Source organism: Polypterus senegalus, chromosome 16, assembly GCF_016835505.1.
Source record: "Polypterus senegalus isolate Bchr_013 chromosome 16, ASM1683550v1, whole genome shotgun sequence".
NCBI classification, from domain to species: Eukaryota; Metazoa; Chordata; class Cladistia; order Polypteriformes; family Polypteridae; genus Polypterus; species Polypterus senegalus.
Window position 1 is genome coordinate 102,020,438 of NC_053169.1, and position 22,065 is coordinate 102,042,502.

The window sequence follows — 22,065 nt, forward strand, 5'->3', positions numbered from 1 at the left end:
AAGGTAATCTTGTAGGTTGTCAGATGTGTGTCAGATATCTAACAGTATGTGAGGAAGGATGCAAGAGCTGCACAGCCACTTAGCCATTCTCCTTCTTTATCTTCAGACACAAAGACTGGTAGAAAAATCCAGACTCGGCCCGTTCTGGTGTGACACGATTAAAAACCCAACTGCGACAGGAAGTCATCATTAGTTTGTAACCAACACCTGCTGATGAAACATTTCTCTGTACTTTGCAGGTAAACATTTTTGACAAACCATGTAGCTGTTGACACCTCTACTCTCCTAATGTGTCTTTGTGATTTCTTTACAAGGTAGAATTAAAACAAAGGCATCTACCTGAATACACTGAATGAAGAAAAAAAAAAAGTTTTAATTCCCTCGAACTTTTCATCTTTATTTTGCATGATTTTTTGATTCCAAAAGTTGGGTACTTCTTTCTAATATCTACTACGGTTTTGCCCAGATTTATAAATCACTAACCCCGGATCTCAGACGCAGCTTTTCTTGAAAGAATTCTGTTCATCCTTCTGACCCCGCTGGAGATGTCACTTTGAAGGATGGTTTGTTGTGCTTAAATTCAGTTTTTCCCTCACTTCACCATTTCTTTAAAATGGCTGTGGTCATAATTTGTTATTTTAAGAATTTGAATGCCTTTCCCTGACGGAGCTGCTAGAGTCAGATGAGGCAGAATATTAGCAGAACATAAAGCAAAAACACAGTTAAGTATACAATAGGAAAGTTATTTAACTTGCTAGATTTTTTTTGATTTTATTAAAAATCACACAATATTCCATACAAATAAATCAATTTTTAAAAACATAAGGTCGAAAACAAGTCAACCCCCACCCTTGAGAAAGAGACCTAAGCTAGCAGAGTAAAACTTAAAGCTAGCAAAAATAAGCAAGATGATGAATTAATAAGTAAATAAAGATAAATGGAAAAGAAAAATCCTCAGTGCTTAAAAAACTTATTCTAAAATGTTATTGATCAGATCCTGCCAGGTTTTGAAAAGGTTCTGCACAGATCCTCTAAGTGAGAATTTGATTTTTTTCCCCATTTTCAAACAGTATATAACATCATCAGTTACCTACTGACACAGAATAGCAGAGTTAGGGTTCCTCCAGTTGAGCGAGACAAGTCTACGTGCCAGTAGTATAGTCAAGGTATTTACAGTTTGTTTGTCCTCCTCCACTTTAAGCCCCTCTGTGAGCCCACCAAACACACACAGCTGTTAATTTAGAGCAAGGAAGGATTGGGACACCGAGGTTGTCCGACAGGCATTTAAAGATTTTGGTCCAGAATGATGTTAACTTGGTGCAGGCCCAGAACATGTGACCCACTGAGGCTGAGACTCGATTGCAACGTTTGCAGGTTAGATCCTGCCCTGAAAACATTTTGGACAATTTTAGGTGAGAGAGATGTGCTTGATGTATAATTTTGAGTTAATTTTTTTTTTACATTGTTCACAATCATTTCAAACTTCTGTTGGAGTGGAAAATGTACAAATGCACTTCAATTGTCCACTCTTGAAAATGATTTTTAAAAAGGAGTTTATTTTCTCACACACACACACACACACACACACACACAGAAAAAGGCTCTAAAATCTGTGTGCATCTGAAATATGCAAGTGGATCATTTTTTACTGTTAACTAATCTAAATATTCACAGAGCATCCAGCTGAATGAAAGGTCCATCATAGGAAGGATGCCAAGTTGTCTCATGTATGTTTATTGAAAACGGTAGACATTCCTCTGTGGTGCTTGCTGGGGGCCAGCCTGCAGAGCTGCCTGCTGCTGTTGCTGATGGCGAAGCTGTTGGGAATACGGGTCCTCCAATGATTTGACAGCAACTGTAGTTTTCGGGCCGGTCTTCCAGACAACACCATCAGAGTCAACTACAGATGCCTCAACAGTCACTGTGTGGTTACCAAGAATTGCAAAGTTCAGTAAAAACTGTGTGCTGAAGTAGTCATTGTGAGGTTCAACTCTTTGTTCCATTTCATTGGTCATATTGTCTAGCGGAATCTAACAGAGAATAAAACACTGTGTATATTAAACAGCTTAATTCCTTGCACAACCCAAATGAAAGAAAAGAAAGAAAACAAAATTCAGATTTAGATGCTAAAAATTCTACTCTGCTTTTTACCATCAAGGTGCTAAAGGAAAGTCCATCTCAGATAACAGGCTTAACATTTACTGAAGTGCACAAGTCACTTGAGGTAAGTAATTAACTTAATTCACTTTGTGCCGTAAAGTCAGTGGATGTGCAACCAATACACCTTCAGCTCCAATGCTTTCCCTCTCAAAACACACAAGAATAACAAAAAAGGAGAAAAACCTTTTGACTTGGTTAAAGAAAGCAGTCACCTTAATAAAGGTGCATTGTCATAGGCAGGAAGGAGCCCCAGCAGCGTTTCTTGACACATTTCTACTTAATAATTATTGAGTTCAAAATATTTAGTGGAAGTGTGCTGAAGTATAGGATGTGCAGTATTGTACATATTGGCCACCAGTTATGTCTTTTCTCCTCAGCTACTACTTTTGAGGGTTGAGATCACATCCCATAACTGAGCCTGCCTTCTTAAATGTGCTTGTTGATTCTGTGGGCGACTCATGAAGTAATGTTACTAGACCAGCACATTACAGTGCACAAAATCATACTGACTATCACAGACTTGAAATGCATGTAAAAAATGTCACCAGCCACGTTAACGGAATGCAGACACCCAAGAAAAAAGGAGTCTGATCTGCCAAGACTTGAACCCTCAGCACTAGAGCAGTAAGGCAGTGTGCTGCCCAGATTACACTTCTGAAAAGTGCATAATGTGACTATAAGAAGCCTACCTAATTCACGTCATGCCCAAAGACTTTCACATCACAATTCTACCTAAAGTCCATGCTAAAACAAACAGCTTTCTGTTTTTTCCTCGTCAAAAGCAGGAGGGGTTAATATTCAACAACTTTAACTTGAAAGGAAAGGGTTATTTATTAAACATTCAAGACAGACAGCAGCTCCACATGGAAAGAGCCGCAGTGCATCACAGGATACACACATAATGTCATTGCCCCCTAGACACCTTGACAGTAAACCGTTAGACTAGGAGTAGAACCACACATGTACACAAGAAAACAAACAAGCTCCACACATTTATTACCTTGTAGTCCTGTCCAGTCTTGTTTTGTATGGTGGAGCTGACGTTTAAACAGACAGCTTGGATTTTACGGAAGAGGCCAGGATTTGAACCGTGTTGAACCACCCCCTCCACCTTAAGAGCCAACTGCTGGTTATTCTGTACTGTGATTGGTTCATTGGAATTCCGGGGTGCTGGTGACAGAGCAAGCTTTATATATAAAAAGGATATAAACATAAAGTTATGTTCAAGGAATACAACTGTGAGTGTCAACATACAGATTTGGCAGTTCTGTTAATGGTGCCACTGGTATTAGGCCTGGCACAAGTAAGCACAGAAATAACTTCTAAATCAATGAGCCAACCCCACACTTTAATTAGATGATACAGAATCTTTTTTTTTCCTTAATTTTAAATAACTGTGTGTAAGGGGCCACCGATAGTAAATAGCTAACTTTATTCAGCAAGGTTGACAAAAATATTACTGGAGACTGACATATACATTATTAAAGAAGTTAATCATACCATTTGAAAGTGATACATTCTTACTTACTTTGATGCTTGTTGATTGCAATTTCTGGAAGAAGTATCTTTGAAAAGAAAGTGGTACCTTCAGCAGACCAATGACTGCATCACAAAGGCAGGCAGTGTGCTGTAATAGAAAGAAAAAAAAAAAAGACAAATGCATGCAATACATTAGTATGTCGAGTTCACACAATAGCTAAAAAGAATGCAAAGAGGAAAAAACTACAATAAAAAAAAATAAATAATAATGTTTATCTGACTGGCAGGGGAACGGCAAAATTAACAAACATGGGCCTTTAGGCACCCCACAATCTGCAATCCTTGGATTATCAGAACATGACAATTTACACAAATAGGAATGATTAGTGTTGAATGTGTGAGGGCACAATGTAAGAATTCACTGACTAAAACGAGATGATAAAAACGGTACAACACATACTGTGGAGTTTACCTTTGCATGTTCACCCCATGTCTCTGCAAGTTTTACTTAAGGGTTTTCTTCCTTAAAAAAAAATTAAAGCTGGAAACTCTCTGTGCAAGTGTGTGTGTGTGTGTGTGTGTGTGTTGCCTTATGTTAGATGGTACCAGGACAGGTATCTGCATGTGCCAAAATAGTATTAGTGAAGCAGTTAACGGAGTTATGTTAAAATGTTTCCAAAATAAACTAAGAATTTAAAAATAAAAAAATAAAATCAGTAAATAAAAGGGGAAAAAAAATCTCAAGACAATAAATCATAAAGGTTGGTACAAACAGCAATATTTTAAAGTGAAAGCCACCACAAACTGTCAACTATGCAGTACGCACATCATAAAGTTTTCCTCGACTCTACTCAAACATAATGCAGGTTTTAGGATTACAATTAACACCCCACCTTTGGTGCATCATTGACATTAAAAAGCTACAAACTGCAACTCTGTTCTTACCAGGTACGAAACAGGAGGATACTTCCTACTGAGGGATTCAACCTCTTCTAACACATGATTGAAGATGGCCATCATCCTTCTTTCATATTCACTTTCAGCTTGCACTGGCCCAGAGACACTGTACTCCTGGAAGCTGAAGACAACCAGTTACTTTAAAAAAAAAAAAAAAAACTCTCCTCAAGATTGCTACCCCAATTTGGGGTTATAAAACAAACAGGTAAACCACAATTAAGCGGGTTAATGAAATATACTTAACATTCTGACGGGTCATAATCACTTTTGTTATAAAGGTGAACAAAAACATATAACTGAAAACTTCCAGCTTTGGAATAGTATTAAAATGTTCAACTATGTGCTCTCAACAAATACACCTCTGAAATTTCTTGGCATCTTGATGAAGTTACACTTTAAAACAAACAAACTCTGAATGAAACTCTAACTCTCTTACCTGGCTGATTCAGGATCAAGGATCAAGGCTTCAATAATGTGAGAAATCAGGAGGCAGCTTTGCTGTTGTCTGAAGAACGGGGTAAAGGGAAAATAGGCAAGCCGTATAGTTAAAAGAAAAACAAAAGCAATGTAGTAATGTGGAGATGTGTAGTGTGCAGAAAACATCACCAACAAATAATAGAGATGAGCAAAACAGACAAGTTCTGTTTTGCTAAATTCACACTAAAATTTGTTTTGCATGCAATTTCACGACGACACTCAAACTCCTTGAAGAGCTTTTCTTCATTGATACTTTTGTGCTTATCTGCATTTTCCAGCTCACATTACACAGACCATTTTTTAAAAAAATGTGACATGCTGCATATTTTCTATACAGAGAATAACAAAAGTACATTAATCGAGTATAATACTGCATTTTCTGCATAGGAAAAGGTGCTACAAAAGAACTAATCCCTTGCTGTTACCCAGCAATTTCCCAATTCCTGTAGGTGAGGCCGAAGATATCCATGCTGCAGGAGCTGTGGAGGAATGCACTCTAGTACATATTTAGAATTTCAATCACCAGGACTACTATCATAACTGGCAACGTCAGCACTTAACTACCAGAATACCACAGCCCTTGTCTAATGGCTCAACAAAATGTCTACATGTGGCAGAAAATGTGCTTTAAATTATGCACAAAATGATAACCAGATGCACAGAGATTTACCACAGGAAAACGCACCCAAAGATTAAAACACCTTTCTACCGGTGTAAATGACACAAATTTTGTTGGTCTCAAAACAAACATTCTTGAGTAGCAGAACCAAGATTCACTACAAACTCAATGCTGCATGAACTGTTGCTCAACATTAATTATCAGTAATCACTGTGATTTATATGGATATGTGGAAATGTAGGATTTCTTACTGTTGTTTCATATATTACAAGTAGCCTTAGCTTGGATTCATTACACGTATAAAAATATTTTACCTTTCACTTGGAACAATAAATGGTATATGAGCTATGAGACATGGTCCTTTTCAAATATAATCTGCCAGAGATAAAGCTGAAATTTTTAGACTGCAGGGAGGAAGGTGCGTTTAATTAAGGTTTGATATTCGAGATTCGACACTCTGAGCTCCTTTTCTATTTGAAGTTTGTTTCTATGAAGAGCGGCGCCGCTGCTGCTGCTTTTATAGTTGCGTATTTTCAATCCAGAAAGTTTGAGATGTATCGGTATCTGTCATGAACATTCGGGTAACAGTAGATCAGGTGATAATGCGGCGCGACTGCACCACATTGACAGCGTAGCCAATATTACCAAATTGAGTTAAATAATTTACTGCGTATTGGGTTATTTTCATGATACAACTAACAGCAGTATATTATTTGTCGGACAAAAATATGTTCGTCTCGCGCAGACAGACTTCATTGGTGTCCTCGTTTACAAGATTTTTAAAAATTAAAACGTATTTAATCGTTTCTTTACATAAAAAAAAAAAATTAAATAATAATAAATAATTTATTCTTTGTTTTTGGGAATAGAATTACTACCAAAAACCACACAAGGCATTTTAACAGTTATTAAAGCGCTTTTAAAAAAAAAAAATGTAAATATTTCATTGAATTTGACCGAACACATGCAAAATTTATGGAAGTAAAAATGATAGGATACCACGACACCGCACGAGTATCATACCTTTGTTAGTTGTATCAGGGGCTATTCTCATCTATCGTATATTATGCAGGGGGGCAGAATTATTCCAGGTAGAAAGGGGGCGAAATACAAAAGTTTGAGAACCACTGATTTAATGTCTTTCTAGGAGACACAGAGTCTCTTAAGGGATATCTAAAATACTTGGCTATTAATCTAACTCATTAGATTGCAAGACCACACTGCCTACACATGAACACTTTGAAACTATCAATATTTATTTTACTACAAAACAATCTTAACAGAATAGGTCCTAAAACTGAGGGAAATGTTTTCCAATTTAAATCTTTCAATGTAAGAAAGCCCTAAAAACACCACACAGGTACTGTTGAGCAGAAATGAAAAGGCATTTGTCACCTGTACCGCTCATTGTCCAATACCAAAAGGATACAGTTCAACATTCCTCAGCGTTGCAGAATCTGCATCAAACGAGGACTGGTAAAGATCACTGTAGCGATTTGCCAAATTTCCAAATTCATCCATTGACACTTTCATCTATTCAAAAAAGAGAAACACGTACATATCAGGCTAAATAGGACTCAGTGAGTAAAGCAACAAACCACTACAAAAGTTATTCCTTCTGGTAGAAATCTCATGTCAATTACCCCATCATCTCAAGAGACGTTTACTTTCTAATATTTAATTTATATCTGCTGTGCATAGTGCAATTACATTTCCCAGGTTTTCCTGCTCATCACTGTCCATGTGATAATTATTAGGAAGAAAAAAAAAAAAAAAGGATGTGTCACAACAAAAAATACTGCAATACTGCTGACACACAGAGTAGCTTGATTATACTTTGTGCTACATACAAGTGTATGACTCCATGAGGCAGTGCTCACATTTGCAGTAGGAGCCAGGAATGTGTTTAATTGGCTCTTAAATATCAAATTGCATCACTTCATTATCGCTTATAACATCAGTAATAGCACACAATTCTTACACCAAATGCCCCGGACAGGATTACATGGAATGTGGAGGTCATTTTGATTTCCACAGTACTACAGCGAAGGATAAGCTTAATATGAAACATGCATCTAACATTAGCAAACCTTGTGAATCAAAAGCTTTGGCATGCTACAAACCTGGGCTGGCCCTCCATCTTCAAATGATACAAGAACCTGCAGGCCCATTCAGTTGAGATTATTATTCGTGTATTCTGCCATCCTTGATTATATTCAACATTATTTTGTGTATTAATTTTGTTGTTTTGGTGGTGGTACTATTTAATGTAATTTGTCTTAACCACCCCCCACCCAAAAGGATTTTAAGTCCATAATTGTACATATTTAAACAATATTTTAAAACAAGAACCATTTCAATCATTTGTTGACATCCCTATTATAAAAATAGAAGGTCATCTAACAAGGATTCATCCAAAACTATTTTAAGTACAATAACTGAGAATTCTGTGAGTCATTACCATAATTACAAGGTTTAAGTGAGATGAATGAACTAATTATGTGTAAAAGATCTGACATATTTTTGGAATAACAAACTAGAATATTGGGCGGCACAGTGGGTAGCGCTGCTGCCTCACAGTTAGGAGACCCGGGTTCGCTTCCGGGGTCCCCCCTGCGTGGAGTTTGCATGTTCTCCCTGTGTCTGCGTAGGTTTCCTCTCACAGTCCAAAGACATGCAGGTTAAGTGCATTGGCGATTCTACATTGTCCCTAGTGTGTGCGTGTGTGTGTGTGTGTGCCCTGTCCGGGGTTTGTTTTCTGCTTTGCGCCCTGAGTTGGCTGGGATTGGCTCCAGCGGACCCCTGTGACCCTGTCGTTAGGATATAGCGGGTTGGATGATGGATGGATGGATAAACTGGAACACAACTCAAAATAATACAGAAATTATCTTTTTAATGTTCAATTTTATGGTTTGATTCTATCATCCCCCCAAGTGTCATAATGATGTATCATCATATCCTTAGCAAATCCCATGCGTAATAATGGATTTGTTTACTTCACATCAAATAGTTCTTTTCTTTCTCAGATTGAGGAGGTACTGTTAATCATTTTATTAATAGCTTATTACTGCAGTCTGAGCCGTTTTTGAAGTCCACTTCCAGAACAGAAGATTGTAAAATTTTGATTACAAATAAAGGCAACAGCATAGAGGGACACACCTGTGTGGAAATACGTCCACATCGCTGTAATTCGTTTCCTGATGTTAGGGCAATAGTGGTGGCAATGGCTGGTGGTGGACTGGTCTTCAGGCTGTTGCAGGTACAAATGAGCTGTGATAGGGCCTGAAGAGTGTCAATGCGCAGTTTTACAAATTCACACTGAAAGCTCAGTGGGTTTAAAGGAGTGCTTGCTGCCTAGAGATTAAAAAAAGAAAGACAGAAATCAAATGTGTAAGGCTAAAGATAATAGTGCATTTTTTAATTATCTTTAAAATAGTATGTACTGAAAATATGCTAAAAATAAGACTACATCAGACTAAAACAATGAAAAATTTATCAACTGCCAACATATTGATATAACAGGATCTTCATTTACATACCTGTCAACAAAAAAAAAAAAACAACTTTAAATGTAATGCAGTATGGTGAGGAAATATGACTGTAAATATCAGGCTCTGTCAGTTATTTTATTGTTAAAATGCAAATTAATAAAAAAAAAATTACCGTCAATGAAGCAATTCCCTTCTGATAGGACTTCAGGGCCTCTGCAATGGCAGCCATAACTGTGCTGTGGTCACCTTCCTGTATGCTGCTTAGGCACTGTTCAGCTTGTGAAAACTCCTTTAAGCTATTGAGCCAAAAGTAAAAGTGCTCTGAGGCCACTCGAGTCCGCAGGCTCTGGTACAGCTCACTCGCCATTTCATGGCAACCCTGACAAACAAAGAACAAATTTCAACATGTAAGCCGAAATAATGAGGTGTCACTTGTGCAAGTCAATAGGTGCCCGTTCCCCTTATACTGTACTTTTAGTCGTAGTTGCTTTGTAAAGTGTACAAGTGGTCAATAGGCACCGCGGATACAAAACCTATAGAGAAAACTCAACAATTAAATACTTCTACTGAGCAGTTAACAAGCATCTCACATTTCATCTGTTGGCAGTTTACCAGTTTCTGCCAGGCTTGCCTACAGTTTTCTTATTTTACATATATTTGTAAAGCCTCCCCCCCTCCCTAAGAATCAACAAATCATGGAAAGGCACATTTCTTGTTTGGTACTGGTTACGGTTTCTCGTCTTTAGTCTACTAAATTGTAACAGAGGTTCCATTAAACACATGTAAACACAAATTATAAATATGTTGAAAAAAAATCATATGCCCAACACATGACCTCCCTTCATAAAGCTGCAACTTCAAAATTTAATCATAACAAAATGTTGCTGCTCATTATTCTAAAGCTTTCAACAGCTTTCTAATATTTTAAAATGCCGCTATCTGTGCCAAATTTCACTGCGTGTGAGCAACTGTTTTTTGGATAGGGTCCAATGCCTCAGATCCTCACACACAACCCACACTCCAAAGTTGGTTAAATAGGTTCAGGGATGCCTACAAGTACATCCAGCAAATTTAAATGTTGACCCTATCACAACTGATGATGGCCTCTGTACAATGTGATACCACATTAGCTAGTCTGTTTTGACTTTGCTTGCAGAAAGGAAAATACACGCACCTTTTCCAGACAGGGCCATGGTTAACAAAATAATTGGGTTCATACAGTCGATCATTCAGATCAGAAGGGTCCATGTTTGTGGAGTTTCTGCAGTCAAAGTTGTTTGAGGAAATTTAAATTGCTCTAAAAAAAGTCTGCGGTTTTCTGCTAAAAATAGCTTGCTGGGCAGAAAAGTGGACTGTAGTGTACTGTTCATCCTGCCTTACACCATAATAAAGCCATACATATGCATAGAAAGGCAGGTGTATAACGGATGGTGATTGTTATTGGATGATGGTTGGGGGGGACACAAACAGTACCCTTATGAAAAAGTAAATAGGATTCAGTGGCGAGATGTGGAACATAGCTGCTAAAGTAATGGCTTCAAATTCAGATTCTGAAGGTCAATGGCAGCATTTTCATTCCCTCCAGCCACTGTCTTAGTAAGTAGCCAAAGACTGCTAATGTAATCAACTTTGTTTTGATCAATGTCATTTTAATTGATTTGGTTTAAAAACAAAGATATTAAACCCTTAATTGCTTCTTTCTACCTTTATCAGTTATCAGATAGCAAAGAGATGTCAAGTGAGCCAACTACTACCCAGCTAACTCAGTCTTATGTGAAGATGTGCAAAGTATTTGGTCTTCTCCTATCCAGAATACAGAAATAAAAAAAACAAGCATTTTAGAAATGTCTCAAGTGAAAAAATAAGAACAGTAACAAGATATAGAATTAAACAATTTCAGAAATCTGCAGTCACTGTGATTGAAATGAATCTAAGAAGCTTGGGATATCAGAAAAAATGACCACAGGGTTAAGATTCAGGCAGGAAGAAAGCATTTCCTGTATCACATTTGATTAATTTTTGCTTTTTTTTCTCATACAGTCATTTCTCTCCAATGGCTTAAGTAAACCTCAATCATTAGTAAAAGATGATGCTTACTAGTTTGGTTAGTGCATTTTAACAAAAAGTACACAGTGGCCACACTGTACATTTTCACAGACGTCCACACTGATAAAATGCCTCTCAATGTTTTTACACTTTTTGATTTAGCAGTAACCTTTAAAGCAACACAAAACCATAATATACTTTACTACAGAGGCCTTTCAACAAAAATAAACAATTTAGCTTTATAACCTCTGTCAGCCTGCATTAAAGAGAAACCTCTATGAAGTGTTCACAGAAAGGACTCACCTGATTATACAATACGAGCAAAGACACTTGTCATCATCAGAATTCATTTAGTTCCGATTCATTTTAATGTGCTCTTTTATGCAGCGTGTTATGTTTAGAAGCCTGTAACAATTACTATCAACATGCCATTTGTGCAGTTATACAACATATTTGATGGACTTGGCTGAGAGAGTGGGCGATACATTTTAACAGCTCTCAGTGCAGAAGTAATTTCCAGCTTCCATGTTATCTTTGTGAAGTGTACTGACACTCACTAAGCAAGTCAAGGTAATGCCCAACAGCTCTGCATGTAACTACAAAGGAAAACCCCGCTTCACTTCAACAAACAAAGGATAACAATCATTATGCAAGTACATATGCAGGGAGAAAAATATGCTGTGAAATATATCTTTTATAAATTATATAGATAGATAAAGTGTTTATGATACAACCTCCCAGAGTTTCATTTGCTCACAGGCACACTCTGTGCTCAACTTACACATTCACCTCCTCACTTTGTTCAGTTTAGATAGGTATTATGCTTGCTTCCCATGTTTCACAGATGTCAGAATTGTTTAATGTAAGAACAAGTGATTTAAGAAAATGGATAGCAGGAAAACACCCATTCTCAAATCCCCTTAGTATACTATATTGTTCATTAATTTATTTGTTTGTTTGTTTTTTGCATCTGTCAATCTATGGACATGTTATGTCATGTAAATGTGGCAAAGATAACACACTGTTAATTCATTAAATGCATCATAAACAGATTAAAAACAGGGTTCAACGATCTTTGATGAAGACTATTGTTCTTCTTAGAGACGCATCAATCCAGCCTACAAAACATAACTTGAGGCCCAAGAGGTCTGTAATAGGGAACATTTTACACTGTGATTAATTTCTAGAGGCACCATGAAGGTGCAACTCATGAGATATGAAAAGTGCAATACAAAAATAAATAGAACCGAATGCAGGACATTTTTACTATTAAGGGGTCTGATTAATCTATGCACATCGATGCAATACATACTGTACATATTTTCAGTTTAAGCACTTGGAGATTAACTGGTGACATTATATAAGTATTCAGAAATATGAAGGTAATTGTATTGAGGAATCTAGTTGCTACTTTAAAATGAATTCTTACAACAAGAATGTAGGACACAGCTCTAGCATGTCTTAGACTGAATTTTTATAAAAACTTTTTTCCATAAAGAAAACTGATTCAATGAGTAACTTACACACTAGTGTAATAGACAGTATCTTCAAATTTCAAATTTGCTGGATCTATGAAAGGGTTAGGTGAATAGAAAATAGTGTCCTAGGTTGAGCTGAAAGGCCTGTTCCTGGTAAAACTGTTCTTAATCCAGTATTACAGAGGTAATAAAATAGTATAAAAAGTATAAATGTGGTGAATAGAACAGAACAGAACAAGACTGCGCAACAAAATCCTTAATTGGTATTAACAGAAAAAAAAAAATTCCTAGGGCTCTTCTTACCATTCGGGAGGCTTGTCGAGCAATTCTGTACACAGTCCATCCATTAGCAACATTTTCAAGCTGTTGCTTGATGACCGTTTTCACCTCTTGTGAAAGAGACTTCTGACTGGCAACAAATATCACAGTTGCTAGGGAAACCTGAATGTCAAAAAATAGACCCAAAAAAAAAAAAAAATTGTACATAACAGTCAATGTAAAATAATTATCAAATGAAACCAAGCGGTTGCCACTGAATACATTCACTATCCATTGCCAAAATTACTGTATTAGAAAGTAGAAATGTGGTATGCCCATTTTCGGGACATATCATAGCTATACATCTAAATATATCAATAACTATATGTTGTGCAAGTTACTACATTTCAATAAAGGTCCCTTTTCTTCAACTTGTTCACTATTTTTGACTCTGAATAATTGAAATTCTTGAAGAAAGTACTATGATGGTTACGAAGACTCACAAAAAAGCAACGCAAGATAATATTCTCAAATCCCCTTAAACCAGTGTTTCTCAAATAGTGGGGCGGTGGTCTGGCGTCAAGGGCGTTTGACCTCGGGGAACATGCTTTTTTATTTTTCTTTTAAATTTTTTTTTAATTTAGAATGCACTTTAAATCTTTTCTGTTACATTTAATAAAGCTATTCTTTGTTGTAAATTGGTCCATATTTCTTTCTTTTTTTATTCTCTTATACGTTAATAAGGATACAGTGTTATGCAGAGGTGTACTTATAACAATTTTATAGACAAATGATACTATTTATAGTCGCGCAGGGGGCGCGAAATGTTTTCTTCTTCCTAGGGGGGGCATGACAGAAAATAATTGAGAAGCACTGCCTTAACCCAACACAATATCTCAATGGTGAGATTCTATAAACCAGGCACTGAATACGAAAAAGGAAACAGGGCTTGAGGCCATCAAAGGCCCATCAAGTCACCCACACAGGGTCCAATTTGAGATCACCAGCTAAGCTAGCTACCCTGTTTCTGGTGATGTGCACAGATGACTGGAGTTGCCAAGTCTTAATGTTTACTTCTGGGAAGGATATGCATATCACACACAATGAGCATGCAGGAACAGGACACAAACCCAGGAAGCTGGATCGATAAAGCAGCAGCACTTTCTTACCTTGCTGTCCAACTCCCAAGAAAATGTTTTATTTTAATAACATTGAAGAAAAAAAATAATTTGACACCTTCTCTGCCAAAAACACTGTATCACATCTTAGATTGATCACTCCCAATACCTGTTTCTCTACACTGGTATCGGCTATACAGCTGAAGCAAGAATGTCATGTTAAAAGACAATATATAAGTTTTAAAGTATTCTTCAATGTAATTCAACAGATTTCTCAATGAGAAACAGCTGCGACAAAGTCTGCAGATGTGTTGCCTTATCTTGATTAACTCAGCAGAACAGACTCTGACGACTAGCTGAAAAGCTGCATAAATTTCAGTTTAGCTCAGCAACTCAAAAAAGTGCCCCTCCTGGGGCAACTGGCACCATGCAAAAAACAAGCCCTTTATCTGTATATATCTCTGATCTACTATTTTAGAAGAAATGGTTTTATGCACCACTGAAACCCTAGCAAAAACAGCAATGTCCATTTGCTCCGCCACTGGTCAATTTTCTCCCGTGTGTATAACTGAGAAAATCTCGCTGAAACTTCTAACTTGCTTTTCTGTAGAAAAAAACAACACTGTGCAATGAAGAAATAAAGGTTCAAGTAAATAACAAAGTGAATGAAACACCAGAGAAAATGAAAGATACAAATTATACTGAAAGAAGCCGATTTGAGAGCTGTGGGAAAATCCTTCTACTATTAGATCTACCGTTACCCAATTTTCCTGAATTTTATCCGATTAACAGCAGTGTTAAATACCTGCAATAATTAACATAAAGCAGCAGTCCATTCAGGCTTACTGTCACAAATAAAAAGGAAACTGCTCACTATATTGGCTACCATGATGCCATCAAGTTTTGTGAGGAAGCCAATTGTTGGACTACATTTGTCAGCAGATGTAACGAGAGCATTGAGAGCAGCTTGTCAGTGTATCCCCACTTGTCAGTCGTACAACCTTGTTATTAGACAGGAACAGTTCTCTAATCATTGGCCAAGACAGAAGTGCTCACGTGCGTTTGGGTAGTTGTTGTCATTGTTTATTTCTTTAGCTTCAGTAAAGTCTTAATTTCCCACTGGGGACAAATAAAGTGCTAACTATGGTTTATAGATCTGAAACAAAAACATGATTTCACAGACACCACAAACATTCTTAAAAATCATACTGTTGCTACTCTATAGACATTTAGATTTTTCTTAGAAATGTTTCTTTTATATGGAAATGGTGTTTTATAGTTAAAACAATACAGACATGAGTAAGAGCTAACATAAATCTGCGGCCCACTTATCACTCTTTAGTTTGCAGAACCCCAAATTACATCAAGTTCCTTCAGGAAACACTGCAGTAAAGGAAATGATCTTCCATTCCTGGTATGGTGTTTTTGATTTTGAATGTATATGACAGACCATTTTGCTTAGTTGTGCACATTCTTGAGATTTCTTGCATTTGAAAGTTAAGTATTAAATGTGATAAAACATTTTGGTTAAAAATTGAAAGAATAGTTTATATTTGGTAAAAACCTGACCTAAACTAGAAATCAAATGTGGTCTTACCAGGAGCTCCTGCTGCTTGTCAGTAGCAGAGCGGCCAATTAGTCTGTAAAGCTCCATTAAGTCTCCCAACATTCCTTCTCCTAGGACAGGAAGCTGCATGGCGATAGCTGCCAGGCAATGGCAAAGAAAGATGCGAGTCGAGTCCTGCGCCATGTGGAGTTGGGTCAGGATGAACTCCACAACTGACTGACTCAAATGAGGACGGCATCTCACCAGCTTCACCATCACAGTCAAAGCAGTCTGTGAAAACATTGCAAATTTCAGATATGACCGTGTAAACTCAAATTAGAAATTCCAGAATATTGCATTTTAAACAAAAAGCATTTACAAGAAATAATGAACAAATGAAAAAATAGTGACTCAGAAATAGGAACAGTCCTAAAGTATGGATAAAGCTTGTTTAATGTGAGGGATAGATTCATAGAGTTTAACTAACATGACTTTGCTTAAACTCAGCATTACATACAGTAATATCAGACATTAATACCTTTAATTATAAATGTACATCAATAATGTAGCTTTTAGCAGATTGTTAATCTGTGAGTGATTCATGTTCCAAGCACTAGGCTATGATAAGAGGCAGACATAGCACCCTGTGGGGTGTTGCTGGTTTGCATTTCTTAGAACCTACCAAATGCGGTGCAAGGAAGGTGAACCGGTAACAGGGTCAAGGGCATCCAAAGGTCATCAATGCACATGGAGAGCGAAGGATACCCTATCTGGTCTGATCTCACAGAAAAGCTACCATAGCATAAATTTTTGAAATAATTAATTCTAACCATGAAAGAAAGGTGTCAGAATACACAGAGCATCCGAGCTTAATGTGTAGTCTGAGACCAGTCAGAGTGCAAATGTTGACCTCTAATCACTGCTGAAAGCACTGAAAATGGAAAGGAAACGTCAGGTCAGGTTAGCACTGGTACAGCGTGTTGTCACACCCACCACACAACAAAACAGTCTGAGATCCCAGTTGGCAAACCCCCCCAGGCAGACACACGGTACCAGTCCCCACCCCCGGGAAATAACCATCTATCTGCCGCAGCCGAATCAACGTCTGGGAATCATGCCACATGGCCGTAGTGCTGCATCTGACACTCCCTCACAATGCAGGTAATGTGCCTCATTCATGACTCCGTGAGCAACTGCTCATTCAACACAAAGTCAAGCCAGCGGTACCCAAGGATTCTCTGAAGAGACGCAGTACCAAAGGAGTCCAGTCTTTGTTTCATGTCACTGGACTGTGTCCATGTCTCACAACCATATAGCAAGACAGTAAGCAGCGGGACTCTAAAGACTTGGACCTTCATCCTTTTGCATAGATAAGATATTGGGAGAGTCACACATCCCTTTCCAGAGACCTCATGACCCCCCACGCACTCCCTATCTGTCTACTGACTTCACAGAAAGAGTCACCAGAGACATGAATGTCACTGCCGAGGTAAGTAAACCCCTCGATGAAGTTGACACTTTCTCCACAGACAGACAGATACACTGCTGTATTTTTATTTTTTCCTCCAGCCCTCTGGAGGTTTTTTTTTTTTGTTTTTTCTGTCCTCCCTGGCCATCGGACCTTACTCTTATTCTATGTTAACTAATGTTGTCTTTTTTAATTTCTAATTTTTGTCTTTTATTTTTCTTCATTATGTAAAGCACTTTGAGCTACTTTTTTGTATGAAAATGTGCTATATAAATAAATGTTGTTGTTGTTGCTGATGGCTGTGTCCAAGAGGTCATTAAAGGCCTGGATTTTGTTTTATATCCAGGACACACAGACTTCCCGTTAAGAGCCTCCATTGACTCTGTGAAGATCACAGCATCATCAAGAAAGTCAAGATCAGTGAATCTCTCTTCACCAACAGATGCCCCACAGCCACTGCACTCCACAACCTTGCCCGACATCCATTCCATGCAAGCACTGAACACAGTAGGAGTAAGAACACACTCCGGACGACCCACAGGAGAAAGAGAAGATTTAGTAAAAATGTAATTTTTCAATACAAAAAAAAAAAAAAATCAAAACTTTTTGCATGTTTTTCTGAGAAATAAAATGTAATGCTAAGGAAGTTAACTGAGCCAACTTGTTAACCTGTACCTTTAGTGTTGCTTGAGAAGCTGGGCTTTCATCCAGGCTGCAGAGAACCAAAAGAGATTCCAGGCCAAACAGTGCATCTTGCTCTACAGTCAAAAGATCTGCCAAGTTGGGGTGGGGGTGCCAAGTTGTTTGGGATGAGAAGGGGAGAAAAAAAAAATTATATATATTTTTTTTAAGGTACAAATGCATTCCAAAATCCAGATTACTCCCGTAATAAATTAACTGTGTCCAAAATATTTGAGCTAATCTCAGAAAAACAATATTTAAAGTTACTTGATGCCATTCACCCTTCTAGCCATCTTTGCAGCACTGGTGACCAGGCAGGACATTGGTCTGGATAGCATGCCTGTTCACAGGTTTCTACACATACAGGGATAGCAGATGTGACAGCTGACCTACTCAAGTCTGCAGACCATGGAAAAAAAACTGAGGAAACTTGTGGGAATGAGAAGGCACTACGCAGAGTATACCAAAGCAATGTATCAAAGTAAAGTCCAGGCACTGCTGCGAGGTTCCAATAGTATCCACTGTGCCACAGCATGTCACCATAACTTTTATGCTATATATAAGAATTATAAAAGGAAGAATTAATGTTGGTCTGCTGCACTTCAGTCCACCTAGCTTATCAGTTACTATAAATCAAACAAATAACTAAATGTTTTGACCCAATTTAATTTCTGATGCAACATACAGAGACTGTAACAGGATATTAAACTTACTTCCTTTCTCAAACAAAGATAAGAGTCAGTATTAGAGAAACTTCAGTTTTGTATTACTTCTGACATTACATATGGACGAAACAAAACAATGCAGTATATTGAAGAAGTCTAGGGACAATTAAAACAAGATGGAGGCTGTTATTTCACAAGCACTTATCCAAAGCCCACGAAATGTGGCCAAACCTTTTAACAGAGCTGTTGTTTTACCTTTCTCTGGGCAGGAAATGACGATATTTGACAGAACAATAACCCCATTTGCCGCAATAGCCCGGTTGCTATGGTAGCAGCATTCCTGGGCCAGCTTCACCAAATCAGATGCCGCTGAAGGAGTGGTACCAGTTCCTAAAGCATTAAGAAGTAAAGAAAGAAAGGTAACAAGTGTATTTTTTCATATCAATAACAAAGCCATGTTTCTCAGTGCTGAGTAAACAATCATAATATTAAACATTCCAAAATAAAAATCACATTTTGTATGTAATATAACAAACTCAAGCAAATGTAAATTGTTTATACAGTATGTATATATTACATGATATTTACACTTTTACGTGTGTCTTTGCTGGTATTCTATTATACTTATTTCTGAAGAGACAGGAAAGTAAGAAATTCATTGCACTATGTACATTATGTATGCAAAAAAATAAATTTTACTTTGTTCAATTTAAAATTCTAGGTACAGCTTGTGTAAGAATCTAACTTAACATGTGCCCATAAATTTTCCATTGTACAGTACAGTTATTTTTCACATGAATATTTGTACAGTTTTTGTTACCACTTAAAACATCACCCTGCATCTCACTTGCCACTACTTATGCTAGCAACTTGTGTCCTGAAGGCTCTCTGAATCTAAAAGCTTTAATATTTAAGCAGGCTTCAAGAGGGCAAACATTTCACAGAACTGGCACAACTAACAGAAGCCGCCTATTACTGTCTACTCAAAACTCCACTTCAATTTTTTACAAGGAAGTTAATATTGTGTTGAAGATATGAAAAATAACTGCTTTGCACAGTGTGTGTGTTGAAATGCAAGATATGAAATTCATAATTAAACTTATCTTATTAAAGCTATGAAAGATAAAGGTTTTCTTTGGTTTAAAAAAAAAATATCCATTCAATATACTGTAACTCCAGTAACGCAAACCTCTGGGCACATAAATTGGACAGCTGTTTATAGTCAATTTACATATTTCTATTTGTTCCCTATTGCGTCATCACTAAACTTATCAAACGTACCTCATGCTGCTGTGTTTTTATCTATATAATTTTGAGGGAAGGAAACATTAAAGATAAATAATGTTTTAGCAGAAGATAGTAGTAATCATGTAGGGACACATTTATGACCATGGTATGGACTCCTACTAAACTAATAACATGGTGTTGCAATGATTAGCTCTGCCACTTTAGTGCAAATTTTAAATTCCTCACCTTTTCATTGTCTCAGTGGTCTTTATGATTTCCTGTGTCTATGTTGTCAATTAAACATTTAAAAGATGTGTATTGTTAGGCTAACTTGGGACTCCGAATTTTCTTGAAGTCAGAGTGAGTAGGCCTTGTTATGGGCTGTCACCTGCCTTGTACTTGATGCAACTGCAGAAGACTTTGTTCCTGTAAGACCCTGAATTAGATTGTGCAAGCTTAAACACGCTGACAATTTTCTATGTGCAAAAACAAAGGCAATAATAGACATCTACGTGAAATTCCAAAATAAAGTCAATTTCAATTGCATCAATCCATTTTCAAAACCCCTTGAACAGATTCTGATTTGTGGGGAACAGAAGTTAAGCTAGAAGCATCATTACAGTCAAAACTGGGGAGAGGCACCCCATTACATAAGAAGGGTTGGTAACAAAAGCAATTGGTTGGAATACATTTCTGCAGCCACTGTTACCACTCAGGACCATGAGTGGCCATCCTCACACAATTGGTTTAAAGTGACCTTCATGAAGAATCCTGACCTCTCTGCAGTCTTGCTTTAAGAATGAACTATTGCTTTGCACCGTTTTAATGAAGTCCTCAGGGATGGAAAAAAAATCTACGAAATGCACATGCATTTGATAAGCTGAAACCTGGAGGAAAAACTGTCACCCACCTGGTGCTTGGAAACTTCACCAATTAAAAAGCTGTTCACTGACCTAGTGAGCTGTAGAAGTATTGCTTAATGGCAATTGTTCCAGACAGTATTGAAAGTACTGACATCATGCCGAGCTTCAAGCTGTCGAATGGTGTCTGGAGAGCACATTCACAGAGAGTCTGAATGAGAAAAAAGCAATAAAAAGAATACAGTTACTTTGAAATGAATAAGTACCTTGAATTCAAGTTAAATACATGCTATTAGAACATTGGAAACCTGTTCATTTTCAAGGCAAACAGAAAAAAAATTGGAATATTTAGCTGATGCAACAATACAAGATAAACTGCAAGGCCAGAATACATTACAATTGTATCACAGGCAGGTTAAGAGTCTCGCAGAAAGGCTGATTTGAGAACTGACCCAGAAACCTTGTTGTTTAAAGTCAGGTGTCACAGCAGATGCACCACACTGCCTGCTTTGAATAATTCTGAAATAATGAAGCTAAATTTATTCCTAGATGGTCACACTAGCTGTTGGCTTTCATTAAACAAGTTTTTTGCTTCTTTAACACTAGAGTGTTGTACCATGTTAGCCATTATGAATGTAGAGAAAAGCCAAGCCAAATGACACCTTTTATTGGCTAAAAAATAAATAAAAGGTGTCATTCTGCTTGGCTTTTCTCTTGCTTCTTTAACTAAAGAGAGCCCTTTATTAGGGATCTTTACCAGATCACCTGCTCTTTGTGAAAAGTAAGGGTGGTAACAATGTAGCAGAGGTCCTTGAAGGTCACGGTCTTTCTACAGGTGGTGAAATGCAATATGGAATTAAAATAGGCTAGCCCAGAGTAACCTGATAAGGCTTTTAAGACAGCTGAATTGATACAGTAGCTAAGATTTTTAGATTAGACATTTGAAAGCATGCCCTTCTTAAGGCTAATTATACCAAAACTATACTTGATAAAACTAAAACCAAGAGAAAAACACAAGAGTCACTTTGACATCTACAGTATATAAATATATATAAAAACGGACCACTTCCTCTGCATGCAACAAAAGTAGTTCGCCAACTCCCTCACTCAACCTGAGGACTCCCTGTATGTATGTGTGTGTGTATATATATATATATATATATATATATATATAATGATACAAGTAATGAATAATGATAATTTGGATTTTCATTAAGTTTTTGGGCAGTTGTGTCTTAATGATAACTCAAGCCCCTAACATTCTAAATTGTATGCTTTGATTTGTTTATAGTAGTCAATTATAATAAAGAATGTCTGCAAGTATTTGCTACTTCATTTTCGAACAATATGAAACAACTGTTTTAGAAAGAAACGCAGTATATTAAAATCTCTAAGACCAGTCTATATTCAATTTCTAACCTGCATAACCAATATAGGGATGGTGGCCTAGCATGGCAGCAGTGGGCAGAAGGTGGGAAACATCCCTAGACAGCCCACCAGTCCATCACAGAACATGTTCATGCATACCCCAGTGG

General features: G+C 37.2%; 1 protein-coding gene across 1 annotated transcript in view; it reads right to left on the reverse strand.

Annotated features, from left to right (window-relative positions):
* Positions 1 to 1,392: 1,392 nt before the first annotated feature.
* The window catches only part of ints7 (integrator complex subunit 7), a 34,158-nt gene continuing 13,485 nt past the window's right edge, over positions 1,393 to 22,065 (reverse strand). Inside the window, exons 8-20 of the mRNA XM_039737949.1 lie at positions 20,624 to 20,741; positions 18,699 to 18,833; positions 17,773 to 17,870; positions 15,681 to 15,920; positions 13,011 to 13,148; positions 9,356 to 9,562; positions 8,852 to 9,046; positions 7,122 to 7,225; positions 5,033 to 5,101; positions 4,585 to 4,717; positions 3,689 to 3,787; positions 3,161 to 3,346; positions 1,393 to 2,030 (exon numbers count right to left, since the gene is read on the reverse strand). Coding sequence (XP_039593883.1) covers positions 1,734 to 2,030; positions 3,161 to 3,346; positions 3,689 to 3,787; positions 4,585 to 4,717; positions 5,033 to 5,101; positions 7,122 to 7,225; positions 8,852 to 9,046; positions 9,356 to 9,562; positions 13,011 to 13,148; positions 15,681 to 15,920; positions 17,773 to 17,870; positions 18,699 to 18,833; positions 20,624 to 20,741 — 2,019 coding nt within the window. The 3' untranslated portion in view covers positions 1,393 to 1,733. The remainder of the gene's footprint in view (positions 2,031 to 3,160; positions 3,347 to 3,688; positions 3,788 to 4,584; positions 4,718 to 5,032; positions 5,102 to 7,121; positions 7,226 to 8,851; positions 9,047 to 9,355; positions 9,563 to 13,010; positions 13,149 to 15,680; positions 15,921 to 17,772; positions 17,871 to 18,698; positions 18,834 to 20,623; positions 20,742 to 22,065) is intronic.